This window comes from Equus caballus, chromosome X (assembly GCF_041296265.1).
Source record: "Equus caballus isolate H_3958 breed thoroughbred chromosome X, TB-T2T, whole genome shotgun sequence".
Lineage (NCBI taxonomy): Eukaryota > Metazoa > Chordata > Mammalia > Perissodactyla > Equidae > Equus > Equus caballus.
Window position 1 is genome coordinate 132,415,221 of NC_091715.1, and position 18,143 is coordinate 132,433,363.

Consider the following 18,143-nt stretch of genomic DNA (forward strand, 5'->3'; position numbering starts at 1 on the left):
GGCACTTCAAATTTACATTTTTAGAAGACAAATTCTATTTTTTTCTTTTAACTGTTTTGTGAGCACATTAAAACATGAACAGCGTGGTACAAAGTCTTTTTGAGAATTAAAGGGACACGACATTTAAATAATATACTCTTACCGGTAATTTGAGCATGAAATCTTCCTGACTAAATCGAAAGCCAATGTCTGTGAAAGTTCGCTGAAGAAAACTGGTAGGACGCAGAACCAAAACCAAGTGCAAGTTCCCAGGGAAGGAAGCCTGTAGAGAAAAGAAGACAGGAAATAAAGAAAAACATTGTCCAAACATGCACTCAACTGAGCATGTATCAGAAAATATGTAACTAAACGAAGCAAATTTTAAAGTCATAAAAGCTACTAAAAGGACAAAACTTTAAAAATGGATATTGATAAAATCTCAAAACGTGGAAACAGAAATAAAACTAATGTAAGGTCATCAGGTCAGATCTTTGCAATGCTCATGGCATGGAATTTTCTCACACAAAAGTAAACCCCTCTTAAGCTTCACTGTAAAACAGAATTAGGAGGCAGGTTCCCAGGATAGCCTTAAAAGCCAAAAGAAGCTGAAATACTGTGTATTCGCACTAAACAATGGAAGAAAATTACATTATGGAATCATTTTCTTATTTTCGTCCAAGCAACAGTGACTGAGTATCTTCCATGTGTCCACTCCATGTATTTCTGTGAAGGATTATCAGGCACTGTTAGCATTCAGTATACACAAATTAATAAAATATGTTCCCTACCCAACTTGCAAGGAAACAACAGTCTAATATAATAGTGGAGTCCATTAGTAATCGTTAACTCTATAGCACAAGTTGATAAGCGAAACAAAGGAATTAAAATAATATACAACAGGAAACTGTAGCACAGAGCATCCTAGACCTAGGAAAGTCAAAAAGATCTCAAAGCATAAAGAGGAATTAATTGGATCAGAATGTTGTCCTGGTGCACCAAATCTTCCCCAGCTTCGAGAATACTGGCACATAGCAGGCGGTCAAGAAATAACTGCTAAATGAAAGAGTGCAAGGCAAGAATGGCACTATGGGAAATTATGAGGGATGGAACAGTATGGCCCGATACTAATAACAACCACCAAATATCAAATGCTTACTCTATGCCAAGTATTTTGCCAACATTTTCACAGTTCCTCTTCATAATACTCCTGTGCAGTCGCAGGCTATCCTCTCTTACAACTAAAGCAAGTGAGGCTCAGAGAGTTTAAGTATAACTTGCCCCAGCTGGTGAAGCCTTAATCTGCACCTGAGTCTGTGCTCTTAATCGCTGTACTACCCCACCTCTTCAAGAGGTTCGAGTCAGGAAAGCTAGAGGAAAATGAAGCTGAGGGGTGTGGCAATGGGAGATGGTGCTAGAAAGAAGAGCAGGAGGCAGATCAGGAAAGACCTTGGGTTTTTTTCAGGAAGGCAAAGGGAGACTCTAAGAGGTTTTAAGCAGCAGAACAGATCTGCCTTTTAGAAGGCTCAGTTTGGCTTTGGGAAAGGATTGGATTTGGACAAGAGTGGAAGCAGGCAGATGAGCTAGGAGGCTGGTACAGTAATCCCAGCGAGGGATGATGAGTTTCTGAACTGGAGCAATAAAGCAGGGATGAGGGTAGAATTTAGGAGGTAGAATCTGAAGACGTAACAACTGAATGTGTCTGATGAGAAAGGAGAGACTAGGACAGTCTCCAGATGGCTGGTTTGAGGAACTGGGCGAGAGGTACAACCCTCACTAACGTGGGGAACACAGGAGAAGCAGGTTTTAAGGAGGGGACAAGAGACTGACTCCCATTCCTGGACATGTTGGGTTGGAAGGGTCCGCAGGCCATCCAGATGATGTCCATCACACAAATGTATGCACAAGCAGGGAGGGAAGGAAGTCTAGACGGGAATGTAGAGTTGGGAGTCATCAGTCTCCAAACAGCAGATTAAAGCATAATAAAGCAAAATATGTCAAAAATGTTTAAAATACAATAATATTTCAGGCATGTTGAAATAGTAATAACTGAACAAAAGTATAAAACAAAAATTACTAAGATATTGTGGGGGCAGGGGTACACGGGAACTCTGTACTTTCTGTTCAATTTGCTATGAACCTAAACCTGCTCTAAAAAAGTCTATTTTTTTTAAAAAATGGTAACTTTCACTGAGGTATAAGACCTACATTCTTAGGAAAATGACATTTAAAACTCGGGATTTTTAAAATTCAACGTGAGACGGTGATAAAACATCAACAATTAAGTGACAGTGGGATCTAGAGTGAGGGAAAGACAACTGAGTGTGACACTCACAAACAGATAAAAGAAGAGTACGAAATTACATCAATAAATTAAACAATGATTCCAAATAGAACACCAACTAGGATGGCTGTCCAACTCATAACTCCCCCAGGTGGCCATGTCTGTGCTACCCTCTCCCTTCATGAGAAACTTCTTTCTCTCTGCTACGCACTGAATGTTTATGTCCCCCACAAATTCTTACGTGGAAACCTAATCCCCAATGTGATGGTATTAAGAGGTGAGGCCTTTGGGAGGTGATTAGGTCATGAGGGCGGAGCACTACTGAATGGGATTAGTGCCCTTAGAAAAGAGACTCCAGAGAGCTCCCTCACCCTTTCTGCCACGTGAGAACCCAGAGAAAAGACAGCTGTATATGAACCAGGAAGCAGGCTCTCACCAGACACCAAATTTGCCAGCACTTTGATCTTGTACTTCCAGCCCCCAGAACTGTGAGAAATAAATTTCTGTTGTCCATCAGCCATCCAGTCTATGGTATTCTGCTACAGCAGCCTTAACTAAGACAGCCTCTTATTATCCTTAATATTGGTTCCAAAGGAGAACTCATCTTTCTGCATGACCTGGCCCTCCCAAAACACAATGATTAGTAGTGGGATGAAAATTTGATGTAAGCAGAACCAATGTCCTGCCCTAGGATGTTTCAAACTAGTGCCGAGGTAAGGAAACTGAGGGCGCAGTTCCAGAGCTACTGGTAGCCATGATCCTTGCTGCTGGGGCAGCTTATTTCAAAGAACAATGCCACCGTGTAGACAGAATCAGAAGTAGAGACAGACAATCCCGATGATAATGTATATCCTACCGTCTATTATGCACATAAAGTATATTTTATTTTACGCTAAGCATGGCACATACTTCCCACAGTTATTGTAAGACTTAAAAGAAAATAAATACAAAAGCACTTTGTAAACTCTAAAAAAACAATTAATAACATAGTTTTTAAAATTTGCCTTGGATTCTTGGACCTAAGGACAAGCAGGTTTAGGTAGAAAACTTTTGGGATATGGATAAAGGCCTGCTTAAGAGGAGACTGACTCGGGCCAACCTGGTGGTGCAGCGGTTAAGTACACACGTTCTGCTTCGGCAGCCCGGGTTCGCCGGTTCGGATCCCAGGTGCGGACATGGCATTGCTTAGCACAGCATGCTGTGGTAGGCGTCCCACATAGAAAGTAGAGGAAGATGAGCACGGATGTTAGCCCAGGGCCAGGCTTCCTCAGCAAAAAGAGGAAGACTGGCAGTAGTTAGCTCAGGGCTAATCTTCCTCAAAAAAAAAAAAAAAAAAGCAAGAAAAAAAGAGGAGACTGACCCGGGACTTGTGAGAACTCTGGACCTATTTTTAGATTGAGAGCACTGATTCTATTTCTATCCCACTCACTTCAGGAGTTAAGCCTTTCCTTCTCCTTCACCTGAGTAAATTACCAGTCTTATTATTATTATACTCACCTGCCTTGACCCAGCTTATTTTATCACTTTCAAATGAAATTGGAAGTACCCTACTTTTGTCAACACTTAGAGCAAAATTACTTTTATTCTTTCATGGATTCTAGGTTGATCTGGTCTCATCATCTTTTTCTCTCCAACTTTCCTTAAAACTATATTCTCTGATATTGCGTAGGAAATCTCTAGATGCAAGACCCTAGGGCTGTCCAACGTAAAGCCTGGAATACTCGCCCACCGCCAAAATTGTGGGGGCATGGTGGGGGAGAAGACGGACGACACTATGGGAACAGAGAGAAGGCCATGTGGCAACGCTCTGCCTGAGCTAAGGACGTAGTCTCTACCCTAGGAGAGCAAAGTTGTCCCAGCAGCCAGGTCCAGGGACAGCTGACCACACAGCAAAGCACAAAGTAGAAAGGAGAGAGAAGCGGAATCACCGTCCGCGGACTCCGTGGGGAAGCCAGTTCAGGCAGGGCTGGAGGTATTCAGCCGCTCCTAAGTCAGGGACTTTATGTTGGTGGTTTATTAGATCAGTTATTGCCTCCATTTGATAAAGTGGCTTATCCCAAATATTGACAGCTGTATAAGATGTTTCTAAAGATACTTCTACATTCTAATCAGACCATTCTCAAGTAAAACTTTCTGATTATTTTATCATACTTTCTCCTCCCTTAATTCCTTCAAAGAGTTTAGAGATTCACTTGTCACAAAAAGCCCTCAAAAAATTTGTACTTTTAAATAAAATGCACTATCAAGGATGAACACTTCATTTATTACCTGTATAATTACATTTACAATGCTTTTCATTACAGGATAATTTTAAGACCTTTATTGAGCTACCATGCAAATCTTCTAGAACACATAGATTCTGTTAACCCAACAGCTATTCTCAAACTGAACAGCCATTTGGAGGGATAAATAACTTGTAGGCAATAGCCATACAACTACTAAACAGTTGGGTGGCACTCAAACATTTCATTTGGTTTGGCAGAGTAATTTATTTAGAAAACGAAATCATACAGCTCAGATCATGTACGTTGTTTCTATCCTTCACGCCCATTAAATCTCATGTATGACTCAGATACACTGGATTTTTTGATCCCAGTCCCATTCACCTATCTCAAACCTAAATAACCACCGCCATACTGTCTAACCATAGCGAATCCACAAGCTCACATGAATGTTTCTGCACAGCAAAGGAAACCATCAACAAAACGAAAAGACAACCTAACAATTGGGAGAAGACTTTTGCAAACCACATATCAGATAAGCAGTTAATATCCAAAATATACAAAGAACTCATACAGCTCAACAACAAAAAAAAACAACAACCCAATTAGAAAATGGGCAAAAGATCTGAACAGAGATTTCTCCAAAGAAGATATACGGATGGCCAACAGGCATATGAAAAGATGCTCAACATCATTAGCTATCAGGGAAATGCAAATCAAAACTACAATGAGATATCACCTCACTCCGGTCAGAATGGCTATAATTAATAAGACAGGAAACAACAAATGTTGGAGAGGGTGTGGAGAGAAGGGAACCCTTGTTCACTGCTGGTGGGAGTGCAAACTGGTGCAGCCACTATGGAAAGCAGTTTGGAGTATCCTCAGAAAATTAAGGGTAGATCTACCATATGATCCAGCTACTCCACTGCTGGGTATCTATCCAAAGAACTTGAAAACACAAAGGCATGAAGATACTTGCACCCCTATGTTCATTGCGGCATTATACACAATAGCCAAGACTTGGAAGCAACCTAGGTGCCCATCAAGGGACGAATGGATAAAGAAGATGTGGTATATATACACAATGGAATACTACTCAGCCATAAGAAATGACGAAATCCGGCCATTTGTGACAACATGGATGGACCTTGAGGGCATTATGAGGAGTGAAATAAGTCAGAGAAAGACAAATAATGTATGATCTCACTCATAAGTAGAAGATAAAAACGACAAAAAAACCACATAGCATTGGAGATTGGACTGGTGGTTACCATTGGGGAAGGGGGGAGGGGTGAGGACAAAATGGGTGATTAGGGTCACATGTGAGGGGATGCACTATAATTAGTGTTCGGTGATGAACATGATGTAATGTATCCAGAATTTGAAATATGATGTACATCTAGAAAAAATAAAAATTAAACAACAAAAAAAATAAAAAAATAAAAATAAATAAATAAAACACAGCCTGAATGAGGTGGAAAACGACAACTCACACTGTTCCTAGACAATGCGGAGTAACAGGAAATGGTGGGGATTGTGGTGAACTGGAAAGCATGGGGGAGGGGCACTTAACTAGTCAGCTCCAGCTAAATGTTGTCCTGTGGGGAGGTGGGCCCAGCTTTGCCAAATACTTGACTTCTCAAAAGAAGCCAGAAATCCAGATAACTGTGTGAATCTTCAAGATTTTTAAAAATGGGAAACAAACTGAAAGTTTGTTAAAACATTGTATGGTCTAAACAACACACAACTATAGACTACCAGTTTGCAACCTCTGAATTAAAACTTCTATACATCTGAACATGGGCCAACACCAATGATATGCACACTTCTCTCTCTGTGATCACTGGCTATGAGAATCTGGAGGGGACAGAACATGCTTGGAAAATTTTAACCTGAAAGGCCATATGGATTGAAGATCAGTTCGCATGCGTTTGCATCTGACTATACATATAGGTTTAGAGAACGAGTGTTTTCTCTATATACAGATATTTGTATAAGTAAAAGTTTCAAGATAATCCATTTTAAAGCCAGTAGTTAAATGAACAAACAGCATATATCACAAACAGTATCAGATGCACATATCTTACAGCAAACATAGCTCAAGACCATTGAACTTTTCCATTTCGGTTTGGGAATATTACATTTCTAAATTCTTGCGTATGTTGCTTTAAGGATATCTAATCTGTATGGTTATATAAACATGAAAAAGCACAATTTCTATTTTCTCCAAAATCAAACCCTAGATTAAAACTATAAATCGTTTTTAAGAACTTGTCAAAAAAGCAAAGGGATGGGGTCAAGGGTCAGCCTTGTTATATTTTGTGGTTTTTTTCTTTACAAGAAAAACATAAAGGCAGCATGAGAGAGGAAACAGCATTGGTTTTAGGTTCTTGCAGGCATTTTTTTGGACTTCCAACATGCGACTGCTTATAGGCACCTCAGTAAAAGTGAATCTGTTGCCCATCTTCACGGGGCTCAGAGCCATTTCTCCAATCACTGTGCACAGCCACACCCCAGCCCTCAGCAGCAGCTCTCAGGGGTTCCAGTCAATGGGCCGAGAATCAGCGTTCTCCCCCCTCCCTCCTGGAAGAGACATCTACTCCCTTCTTCTCATGCCTACCCTCAGACCGCCCAGTTATACGGCCTTAGGGCAGTTAAGCACAGCAATAACCACCACCAAAGGCATAAACCTGATACATCATTTCACTACTAAAGTCTGGAAATTAACCTTGTTTAATGTTCTCTTGTGTGGCGTCTAAGAGAGGCAATTCATATACCCTCTGCACACTTTCTAGTTATTCTAGTTACTTCTTCAAAAATGTTTAAAGTGGCTTATACAATGTAAAAGTTTGCTTACTTTACTGTAAAAACAATTTATATTCCCATAGCTTTTCTTTTTTGAATCTTTAGGGCAAAGAAATGCAGTAATAATAAGAGGGAACCCTTGACGGAAAGCCTAGTACCTATGTGCCAGGCTTGTTACAGCTATTATCCTATTTAGCCTTCGTAACATTGCAGTGAAGTAGGTACCATGGCCTTTACACAGATGAGCAAACTGAAGCACAGAGTGGTACAGAGACTTGCCCAAGGTTATAGCTGGTGAGCAGAGCCAGCCAGGCCTATCCGAATCCGATGGGCACGCTCTCTCCAGGACACTTAACACTTTTCAGGATGCATACTTAACAATGCATAGACTGAATGCACACTCAGACTTGCTGCCTAGCATTTAGGAATGACGTGACCTTGACATTTACAAAATGGGACAAATATTAACAGTGAAAACAAATTGTTGGAAGCAATTTAGCATCATGGAGCCCACTGAACAGAAACTATTATAATCTAATATCATAACAGACTATAATGTTGCGTTGTTGGCATGTGATTAACTCTGATTAGGTCCCAACTCTCTCTTTAGAATACGCTGGGGAAAATTTCATGACCTCAAGCTATAGAGAAGAGCTGCAAGGCCGTGAGCTACTTCCGCCCTCTTCCCCCGTACCCCACCCTTAAAGAGTACAGAAAGCGTAAGTTACTCCACAGATCACCAAACAACTTGCCAAGTGACCTCAGAGGCAGGACAGGCCTGGGCAATGCTCCTTCCTTGCGGTTTGCCCTTCTTGTCACATATCTATTCTCACCCTCTTCTCGAATTTGGCCGCAGTCATTGCAATTTCCAGTTTAATTCTCTCTTTGGACTTTAAAGCCACTGTGCCATCCTTTCAGGTGCTACTGATCATAGCCGCCAGAATCAGCCCAACTTCAGAGATGCTTCAGGGCCAAACCACTGTGTCACCTAGCTGAGTTTCAAATTTTTCACTCTGGTCAAGCCTTACCCATGTAAGCAGAACAAATTCATCTTCCACTATCGTTCTGGGCTTTGACTTAATTCAATCATTTCAAGATATCTGTTCCTAGGGGCCACTTAAAGTAATTCATTCAAGAGAAAAATGGAGGAAAGAAACAAAGAAAGGTAACAGAAATGTATGCTTTTGCTTAAGGTCCAAACAAATGTCATCTCCTTTATGAGGCCTTCCCACACAGCTAGAAGTTCTTTCACAATAGCTATTAATGAACATGTCAGACCTTCTCTACTAGATTGAGAGCTCCTTCAGTTCAGCATTTACCTTTATATTTTATATTTATATTTACCTTTATAACCTATACCATGTCTAGTACAGTACTAGATATGTCTATTCAATGAGTACTTGTGTGTTGTATTTATTTGTGTGTCTATTAATGTATGTGTATATGCACTAAGTTTGGCACTGAGAAAACATCTATGTGTATAAAGGAATTAAGAACTTTCTGAAAGCTTAAGTCAGTTACTTTTGATAATGAAAGTACCAATGTCAGTTGCACCCAGTACTGCAAAACACATACACAGGCATTTCTTGTGCACCATAAGTTGTTAAAAAGTCTGAAGCAATTATTCCCATAATACAAAATAATGGGTAGAGCTGAAGACACAATACTATCAAAATAAAAGGATTCATATCCTAAACTATAATTTTTAAAACATGATTCTGTGCTAAGAGATTTATTAGAAAATAAATCATTTACTCACCCATTGATGTTCACTGTCATTCAACAACAATAAAATTCTTACTGGTTTATTTCCCTCATCTTACTTTTGACTCCAAATGTCATTTTTTTCTATGCTTGATTTTTACTTTCTCATTTTTTGTGTGTTCTCTTGATTTTTATAATGAGAAAGTATTATATTTTAAATCATAACATCAATAACATTATCTTAAGATTTGAAAGAAAAAGAGTGGTATTTAAAACCTTGTTGATGACCAGTTAGTTATTAAATTAGCTACTGTTATTTCACATTTCTCCAAAATACATCTGAATATCACTTTAGAAATTTGCTAGAAATTTAGTATACAAGTTTAACAATGAAGGGATAATTTTAGCTAGAAAAGTGCTTGAAACATATCTGAAAGGAGAGATTTCTAAATTCCAGCCTATAATGAGAAATGAGTCACTTTTTTTTCCTTGCAAAAAAATAGAAGTTGTCAACAGGCTAGAATTCTACATCTTTAAAGTTTGAGTCTGGAGAAGAATTGAAATCAGAAAGATTTCAAATCAATAGACTTTAAAAATTTTTCCCCGGTACAGTAACACCCAGGAAGCTGCCTTTTTAAACGCTGATGAAGCCCTCTCTAGACCTGTCCACATCATACTCTGCTTGACCATGGTGAAAGAAAGGATGAATCCTTTCGTTAGATATTATTTTAACTAGTGATTTAAAGCTACTCTGACAAATGATTCAAAATTGCTCACACAGTCTTAAACAACTAGCATGACTAACGATCCTTCCTCATAAACTTGATCACATTTAGATTCTGAAATTCCATTCTACCTTTTTGACTCCTTTACATTTCCCTATGTCAACATCATAGTAATCACATCAATGCAATCCATGCAAATACAAGTCTCCATTCTCTCCATCTGTCCTTAAAAGCCTGGTTCAGCAGTCTGTGCTATAGCAGCATGCTGCAGCATCCCTGCACTTGAACTTGGGAACAGGCTTTCCAAGACTGCAGGCAGAGCCCTTACCGCATTCCTTCTGAACCTCATCTTGCCTCTCGGGGGATTTGCTTCTGCCATCTCGCCTATACACAAGAACACTCTTCTTTTCCAATTGTCAATGCAACATTGATGAAATATGAGCTGCTTCTTGGGTAGTATTTAAAAGCGGCAGCCAAAAATCTCTATCAAACAAAGCTATCGTAGCTGCTTCCATTACCACCGTGGCAGCACTGCAAAAACGCACTAGCCCTGAGTAGTCAGCTGACAGAGCCCTCCCGGCCGCTCATTGTAATTCAGAGCTGACACATTCCCCTAATTACTTAGCCTGATTGAACCTCATGGATTAGCTTGTGCTGGACTGCTTGAGAAGATCAGGCATGTCCTAAGAGTGGAGGAAGGAAAAAGAAATAATAACAACGACTCTCCTCCTAGGGGCTTGATGGGACTGGCTTTCTCCTCTGCACAGTTTGATTTTTAAGGTGGAATGCTAAGAATCTTTGTGAAGGTAGTATTAACTGATACCTTTATTCTTGTCCTGCCCTGGTCTGTAACTTAAAATTCGAAATTTCTTTTTATTAAATTCTATTCTGGGTTTAAGCCTTGTGAAAGGTTAACGGTTTGTGAAATTTTGTCCTAATGATAAGCCTAATGATATAGAAAGGACATAACATGCAAACTTTCTAAGATTGATAGGATTCTCTCCCAAATTCACATTTACCCAAAATGTGCAACTAAAAAGAAATCTTGTGTCCCTTCTCATTAATTATGAAGTATAACCTAATTACATAGCTTACTTTGGTATCCACAAATTAAGGTCTTCAAATTGAATTGTATAATTATTTCATAGGCACCCACTTAAAATGATATATCAAAGACGGTTACACCTATCTATACAATGGCAATTTTCACCAGAAATCCTTTCTGAATGCCAACTTTGGCTCTTAAAATTAGCTCGTATTCGATATTTACCTTTATTGGAAACAATGTCCAATGGCTATTAATGGTTGAGATATAACTAATGTGCTCTTAAAGTGTGGGTATAGAAACTATACCGCAAGCAGAAACATTTAATATGTTAAAAAAAAAAAAAAAACACCACTTAATCTACAGCCAGTTACACGTCATCACCACCTGTACTGCCCGGCACCACCAATGTGACAGTCATGAGAGTGAAGGGACCCTGACTGCTGAGCTCTCTGCTGAGCATGGCTCATACTTCCACACTGAAAGAGCATCCTTAGGAACACAGAAAGAGGGAGTGTCGCCTCCCAAAAAAATAAGTTATTATGCCTGTGTTGACCCCATATCAATAGGATCAAGACCAAATCTTACATTTCTCTTTTAGGAAAAATAAGACTTCTGTTCCAAGCAATCCATTTTGATTAATAAAGATAAAACTTTACCAAAAAACTGATGCCATGTGCCAAACAGTCACTCAATGAAAATTAATTTAATCAAGCAGGTAGTTTTGGCTGAAAGAAAAAAGCTGGGCTGGGCGATTTTAAAAAAATGTCTTATTGTAACAAGTGCTATGTTTAGTATAAAATAATTGATTATTGTCATAAATTGAAGTCTGCTCAACAAGCCCAAGGACCGATCCTAAAAGGCCAGAGCGAGGTGAATAGCTTTTACTTCATTTAGCCCCACCCATGGGGCTCAACAGTTCATGGAGGGCAGATCTACTTTCTCCAAAGGAATTTTACCTTTTTCTAAAAAACATTAAATTTGTCTATCCACAAGTCATCTGGAAAATGACAGAAAGCCGCAGGTGGGAAGGGCACCAACTGGAATTCATGAAAATTCTGCTCTTGCTCTGACTCTTTCTGTTGCTTAGCTATGTGACCTTAGAGTCATCGCATAACCTTTCCAAAGTGCATGCATCAATGCAATTCCCTCATCTTTAAGACAGTTATAATGATACCCGCCTGCAATACTTCATCAGGAAAGAAAGAGAAGCAATACTACTTACTAAATGTGAATGCTTGTGAAAAAGCAAAAATATATTATACGAAGTCAAAGTTTTGCTATTTTATTTTAGGCACTTGTGTGAATCTGGTGTTAACTTTTCTCTCCATTGCTTATGATTAAACACCTCTGTTATAAAAAATAAACAAAAAACCACTTGCTGACTCACCCAAGATGAGGAATAATTCATACTGGGTATGAAAAGCATAATGATCTCATTTATTTTACCATGTGAATGCCGGTACCTTTTTTACACTCACTAGTAAGGTGGTATAGTAAAAAGAACACTGGCTCAGAAATCCCACAACCTAGAATTTTGTCTTGCCTTCACCATTAAATCAACTTCCTCTGGTGGAAGTGGCTTCCTGTGTCGATCAGGAGATAAAATAAGAACTTCAGATGGTTGACGATGTTGGACACTCAAAGAAAAAAAATACACTGACTCCCAGCTACTCTGCTCTATTAGAGGAAGTTGGCCACATGGTACTTCTACAGATAGCCCCAATATTGCCAGCTCAGTGGTTTATGGGTTCCTCATCTCCTTCCTCTTCTAGGAAAGAGAAGCGCCAGACAATGACACTCTATCCAGGTGAGCCTAATAATCTAAAAGATCATCTTGGTTGTGGTCAGGATTGCATCTCTCCTATGGTTTCCTTTAGGGAAACCGTTTTCTCTATCTGGATCTTGGGAAGCTGGGGACCAGACTCTAATAGGGAAGGTGACTCCCCTACTCTATCCCAAGGGAAAAATGTCTAGAAAGATACAAACCCAAATGTTAAAAAGTGCTTATTTCTGGATGGTTGGATTATTGACTATTGTTTTAGACTTTCTTCTTTATACTTTTCCATATACAATGAGTATTTTAAAAAGCTATTTTCATCAAAAAAAATTCTCATAAAAACTTGCCTTGCTCTCAAACGCATAGGGAACCATGAGTCTCTTCTCATTCATAACGTGAACCATTTACCACTCATTCTTGCCCATTAGGTTTGACTTTGGGTTGAGTTGTTTAGTTCAATCTCCTGTACCAACTCTTCTTCCTATATTCTCAGCTCACCATCCCAACTATTATTTTCTCCATCAGTATTTTTATTGTCTCCATCAGTATCAAAATAATCTGTACCATCACAAATAGAAAGTATAATGTAAAACAAAAACTAAGTAGCTAGGCTGGCCCCGTGGCCGAGTGGTTAAGTTCGTGCGCTCCACTGTAGGCGGCCCAGTGTTTCATTGGTTCGAATCCCGGGCGCGGACATGGCACTGCTCATCAAACCACGCTGAGGCAGTGTCCCACATGCCACAACTAGAAGGACCCACAACGAAGAATATACAACTATGTACCAGGGGGCTTTGGGGAGAAAAAGGAAAAAAATTAAAAAAATAAATAAACTAAGTAGCTACTATAGAATGCATTGGTACTTACTGAGATTTTTTGGAGAGAGATTTTGAGAGAAGACCAAGTATCCAATCTTCGGTCAACAATAATGGTAAATCGGGAGTCAGATCCATTTTGCCTGCAAGATAAGGGAAAATAGTATGTTTTTCTTAGTAATAACCCAAATTTGCTAGATATGTCCTTACTTCTGACTATTTCATTTACATTTGATGTCTTGACTGAAGATAGATTTGGATTTGAAAAGCTATTACAAAGCACTACCTGGAAAACCAATTTGATTCCATACCCCACTACTCGCTACTCAAAATTTCTTTGTTGGCACTAATGTCAATCTTTTAAATAGGCAAGTGATTAACCAGACTTCTTATGATCATTTTGCAGTATATACAAATATCGATTCATTATATTGTACACCTGAAACTGCTATAATGTTACATGTCAATTATACTTCAATAAAAAAATAGGCACGTGATAGCGTAATGTAGATAGGTCACTAAAACGGATTAGGAGTACTGTGATCTTGGGCATGGGAAAACCTTATAGACAGCTGTCCTTCATGACATCAGATTTAAATTTTTAAGGCATCCATCACAAGCCAATGATCCATTCACTCATTCATAAAAACACTTCTTTCTTTCTTTCTTTCATTTAAATATACGTTTCTATCTCTTGACTGCTCCTTGAGAAAAGGCAGTTTAATGGATAATAGAACTTTTATTTACCCTAAAAAGACCACTTTCAAGCTTTAAGGGGTGCCTCACAAATTTAGTTTTCTGGGATTTGATTTTTGTTCATAAGACTCTTCACAATTTTAGCATCCTAGATTTGCACCCTCTTAGTCTTCAGGGTTAGTAACTGGAAAATGTTTCCTTTAAAAAATTTGTCTTCAACCTAAGTAAAATGTTTAAGGAAGCTTTGGAAACTTTCTCTTTTAAAACATTCTAGTCTCAAATGATTTCTAATATCAAGAAGTTTCTTCTTGGGGCCGGCCCCGTGGCCAGGTGGTTGGGTTCGTGCACTCTGCTTTGGCGGCTCAGGGTTTTGCCGGTTCGAATCCTGAGCGTGGACACGGCATAGCTCGTCAGGCCACGCTGGGGCGGCGTCCCACATGCCACAGCTGGAGGGACCCACAGCTAAAAATATACAACTGTGTACTGGGGGGCTTTGGGGAGAAAAAGGAAAAATAGAAAACAAATTTAAAAATTGAAGAAATGAAGTTCCTTCTAATATATTACAATATCACTTTTGTGTCTATTTAACATTCAGTGGTCTTCTATTCTTGGAAGAAATGAAGAATAGCTTCCTCACTCTTGGCTAGTAAGATTTCCTTTCAGACAAATGAAAGGCTTTATGCATGATCATCATTCTCAACCTCTGATCTTCTTTATGGGGACAAATACTTCTAGACCATAAGTTTTCTTTTCATAGATCCTCAGTGTAATTTTTATAGCAATTTAGGTAGCTGTCAGCTTCCCTTTCTAAATTATATTTCTTATCTTCTCTGAAGGTGAGTCTTAGGATCATTTACAATAATAATAATAGCCACACTAAAAAGCCAATTTCCCGTTGTTACATTCAAATGGGTATCTGATATAAAACAGATTGGAAAAAAATGTAATAAAATGCTATACCTCGCAATAGATGTCAAGTAAGTAAGCACTTTTGCTATCACTTCTTCTGGTATACATCTGAAATTACAATTTTCTGGAAACGTAATGATCCAAGCATTGTCCTTTCCCCGGCCACCTGAAATAGTATTTAAAAATCAACCAAATTAACCATTTATGTGACAATGATGCAAGAAAGAGAATTTTAGATTTGAGAGGGGCAATTAGAAGACAGTTTGGGGCCACTTTAACTTTTCTAAGGATGATGATCTCCACATTAACCAAAATGGCACCATGCTCCTGACGAAGTTTAAAAAGTGGCAGAGTGAGGGGCTGGCCCCGTGGCCGAGTGGTTAAGTTCGCGCGCTCCGCTGCAGGCAGCCCAGTGTTTCGTTAGTTCGAATCCTGGGCGCGGACATGGCACTGCTCATCAGACCACGCTGAGGCAGCGTCCCACATGCCACAACTAGAAGAACCCACAACGAAGAATACACAACTATGTACTGGGGGGCTTGTGGAGAGAAAAAGGAAAAAATAAAATCTTTAAAAAAAAAAAAGTGGCAGAGTGAGAAATAAACAGAGAAAGCAAGCAAGCAGGAAAAATGGGTGAATATAGTAAGAAAAATTCATGGAATGCATACAATAAATGTAGGGTTTATAGCTGATCCCTCAAATTCAACAACTGAGGGTACTGGGAAATGACTGTTTCTGTACGAATGTTACGAGCCTAAATTCAAAATGCGTAATTGACAGCTTGACAGCAAGTGGAAACCTTGATATAATTGGCCACTTACAGTCATGGTGAGCATGAAAGAATACAGGATACAAACTATAGGAAATAAGTAATGTTCTAATGGATTTGTAGAAGAAACAACATAAGCTGTAATAGTAACAATGGTATAGGAATCTTACTAATGCAAAGAAAGAAAGACCACAATTTCTCTGTAGAATTCAGAGAAAATTTCAGTGTGTATCCTACTCCATAGCCCTTGATGCATCCTGGAGGATGAGGAACATTGAGAATGAATGCAGGCACGAGCCTTACACGTGGTTATGGCCACACTCTATATTCAGCCCAACACCTGGGAACAGAGTGGGTGCTCAATAAGCATTTAGTGCTAACTGGAAGGTGATGGATTATTTTAGGAGGAACGTTGTAGGGAAGCCTTTGAATTTAGCTTGCTAATAGAAATATTTCTAGAACTTTAGTTGTAATTCTTATTTGGCTGAATTTAAGTGACTAAAGATATAAGGATATTAAAAATTCACTGTGCAATAAAAATATGACAATGGCAAAAGAGTTAAAATGGAATGACAAAAATAATCTAAAAGAAAGCAGAAATGGACGGAAACAAAACAAAGAACTAATGAAACAAATAAAAAACAAATAGTAAGATGGTAGAGTTAAACCCAGCCACAAGGATAGTCACATTAAATGTAAGCGATCTTGACCCAATTAAAAGTCAAAGATGATCAAACTGGATAAAGTAAAAATCAAGACCCAAATATACAATGACTAAAAGAAACACACTTTAAATATAAAGGCACAAATGCATTAAAACCAAAAAGATGGAAAAAGATATACCATGCTAATATTAGTCAAAAGGAAGCTGTCTAATTTTAGATAAAGTAGATTTCAGAGTCAAGAATATTACTAGATATTAAGATAATCACTTGATAATGAAACAGCAGTAAATTCATCAAGAGGTCATAACAATCTTAAATGCTTATGTACCTCATAAAAGACCTTCAAAACATATGAAACAAAAACTAATAGAGCTGCAAGGAGAAACAGACAAATCCACAATTTTAGTTAGAAATTTCACCTCTCCTTTCTCAATAATTGATAGAACAAGTGGATAGGAAATTTGCAAGTACAGTACACCTGAAGAACAATCTCAACCAACATGACCTAATGACGTTTATAGAACACTCCATCCAACAAAAGCAGAATACACGTTCTTCTTTAGTGCACTTGGAAAAAGATCAAATTCATCCTTGCCTTAATCTATACCAAGGGAAACTTGAGGGAGAGTCCCCATTCCCAAATTGTCTTTTGACTCAAACTCGTCCAAGGTATTAAATCAAATGATGATAAATCTTCACTTTATAATATTCCAGACTTAAAGAGCAAGATGAAGATATTCATGGAGAATGATTGCATCCACCCAAGACTTTCACAGGAACTCAAAAGTTTCAAGCTGTACAACTCTGAACCAAGAGATTAAGCAAATCATTAAACAAAGGGCCTCTATCGGTAGGGTATGGTGTAGAAGCAGCAAAATATAAATAATATATAATATATAATGCAACATATATATTATATGCAATATAACTTAGTCTTGCCAAGCAAGCTGGTAAGCACTCTAGTTAAGGACAGAACCACCTAGCGCTTAGGCAAATGATATCTATCAAGGGAAAGAATACAAGGTTCCTATAAGGGTAAATTATCATCAACTAACGTAGAAACTGTTATTACCACTGAGCACCTGTAAGTGCTGTACTAGGTAGTAAATTTGTCCGAAAAGAACGAAAGAACTACTTATATTCTAAATTCGGAGGTTTTAGTTATTTTTCCCATTGGGAACCCTTTCTTCAAAAGAAACCATATGTAGAAGCATTTTGAAAACAATTACAAAAAGCAGATAAGGAAAGAAACTGTGCAGAGGAGTCTGGGGGGGGGGGAACACGCCCTGAGGGCAGTTCTGTTTGGGGCACAGTCTGAAAAACATTGATTAGCTTCAGTAAAATCCCCGGATCTCAAGAGTGACAGTATGTCACATATTTATACAACTTACACGATAAAACATTAAACCACTTTAATTAAGTTATCACTAATTCACAATGACTAATAATTATAATCATTACAGCAGAGGCCAGATTGAAGCGTCCAATTAGGGTCATCTATAAAGTAAATGCTTGTTTAGTAAACTGAGCATGCATCATTTTAGGAGAAATAATTAAACTACCTCAAAGGAGTAAGATCATTTTTTGTACTCTCAACACCTAAGAGCATTCATTTTCATGCAAACAATGCATATACTCATAAATTTTTCTTATCTACCTAATACGATAAATATAATGTTTAATGGTATAGCTCAAATTAATACCTGGAAGTAATTTGCTTGTCTTTAAGCAAAACTTTCCCTAGATATCTG

The 18,143-nt window shown here is 38.5% G+C and overlaps 1 protein-coding gene across 12 annotated transcripts in view; it reads right to left on the reverse strand.

Moving 5' to 3' along the window:
• Positions 1–18,143, reverse strand: part of MCF2 (MCF.2 cell line derived transforming sequence) — a 117,268-nt gene that overhangs the window by 51,925 nt on the left and 47,200 nt on the right. For 4 of the 12 annotated variants that reach the window (XR_011434964.1, XR_011434963.1, XM_023633417.2 and 1 more), the window contains exons 1-2: positions 10,045–10,464; positions 143–262 (exon numbers count right to left, since the gene is read on the reverse strand). Coding sequence is in view for 9 of the 12 variants with exons in the window: in XM_023633417.2 (XP_023489185.1) it covers positions 143–262; positions 10,045–10,095 (171 nt within the window). In the remaining 3 variants the exon portion in view is untranslated. Of the gene's footprint in view, positions 1–142; positions 263–10,044; positions 10,487–13,405; positions 13,497–15,009; positions 15,125–18,143 lie in introns of those variants that run through there. The other 8 variants (XM_023633414.2, XM_070258078.1, XM_070258077.1 and 5 more) reach the window with 4 other exon arrangements.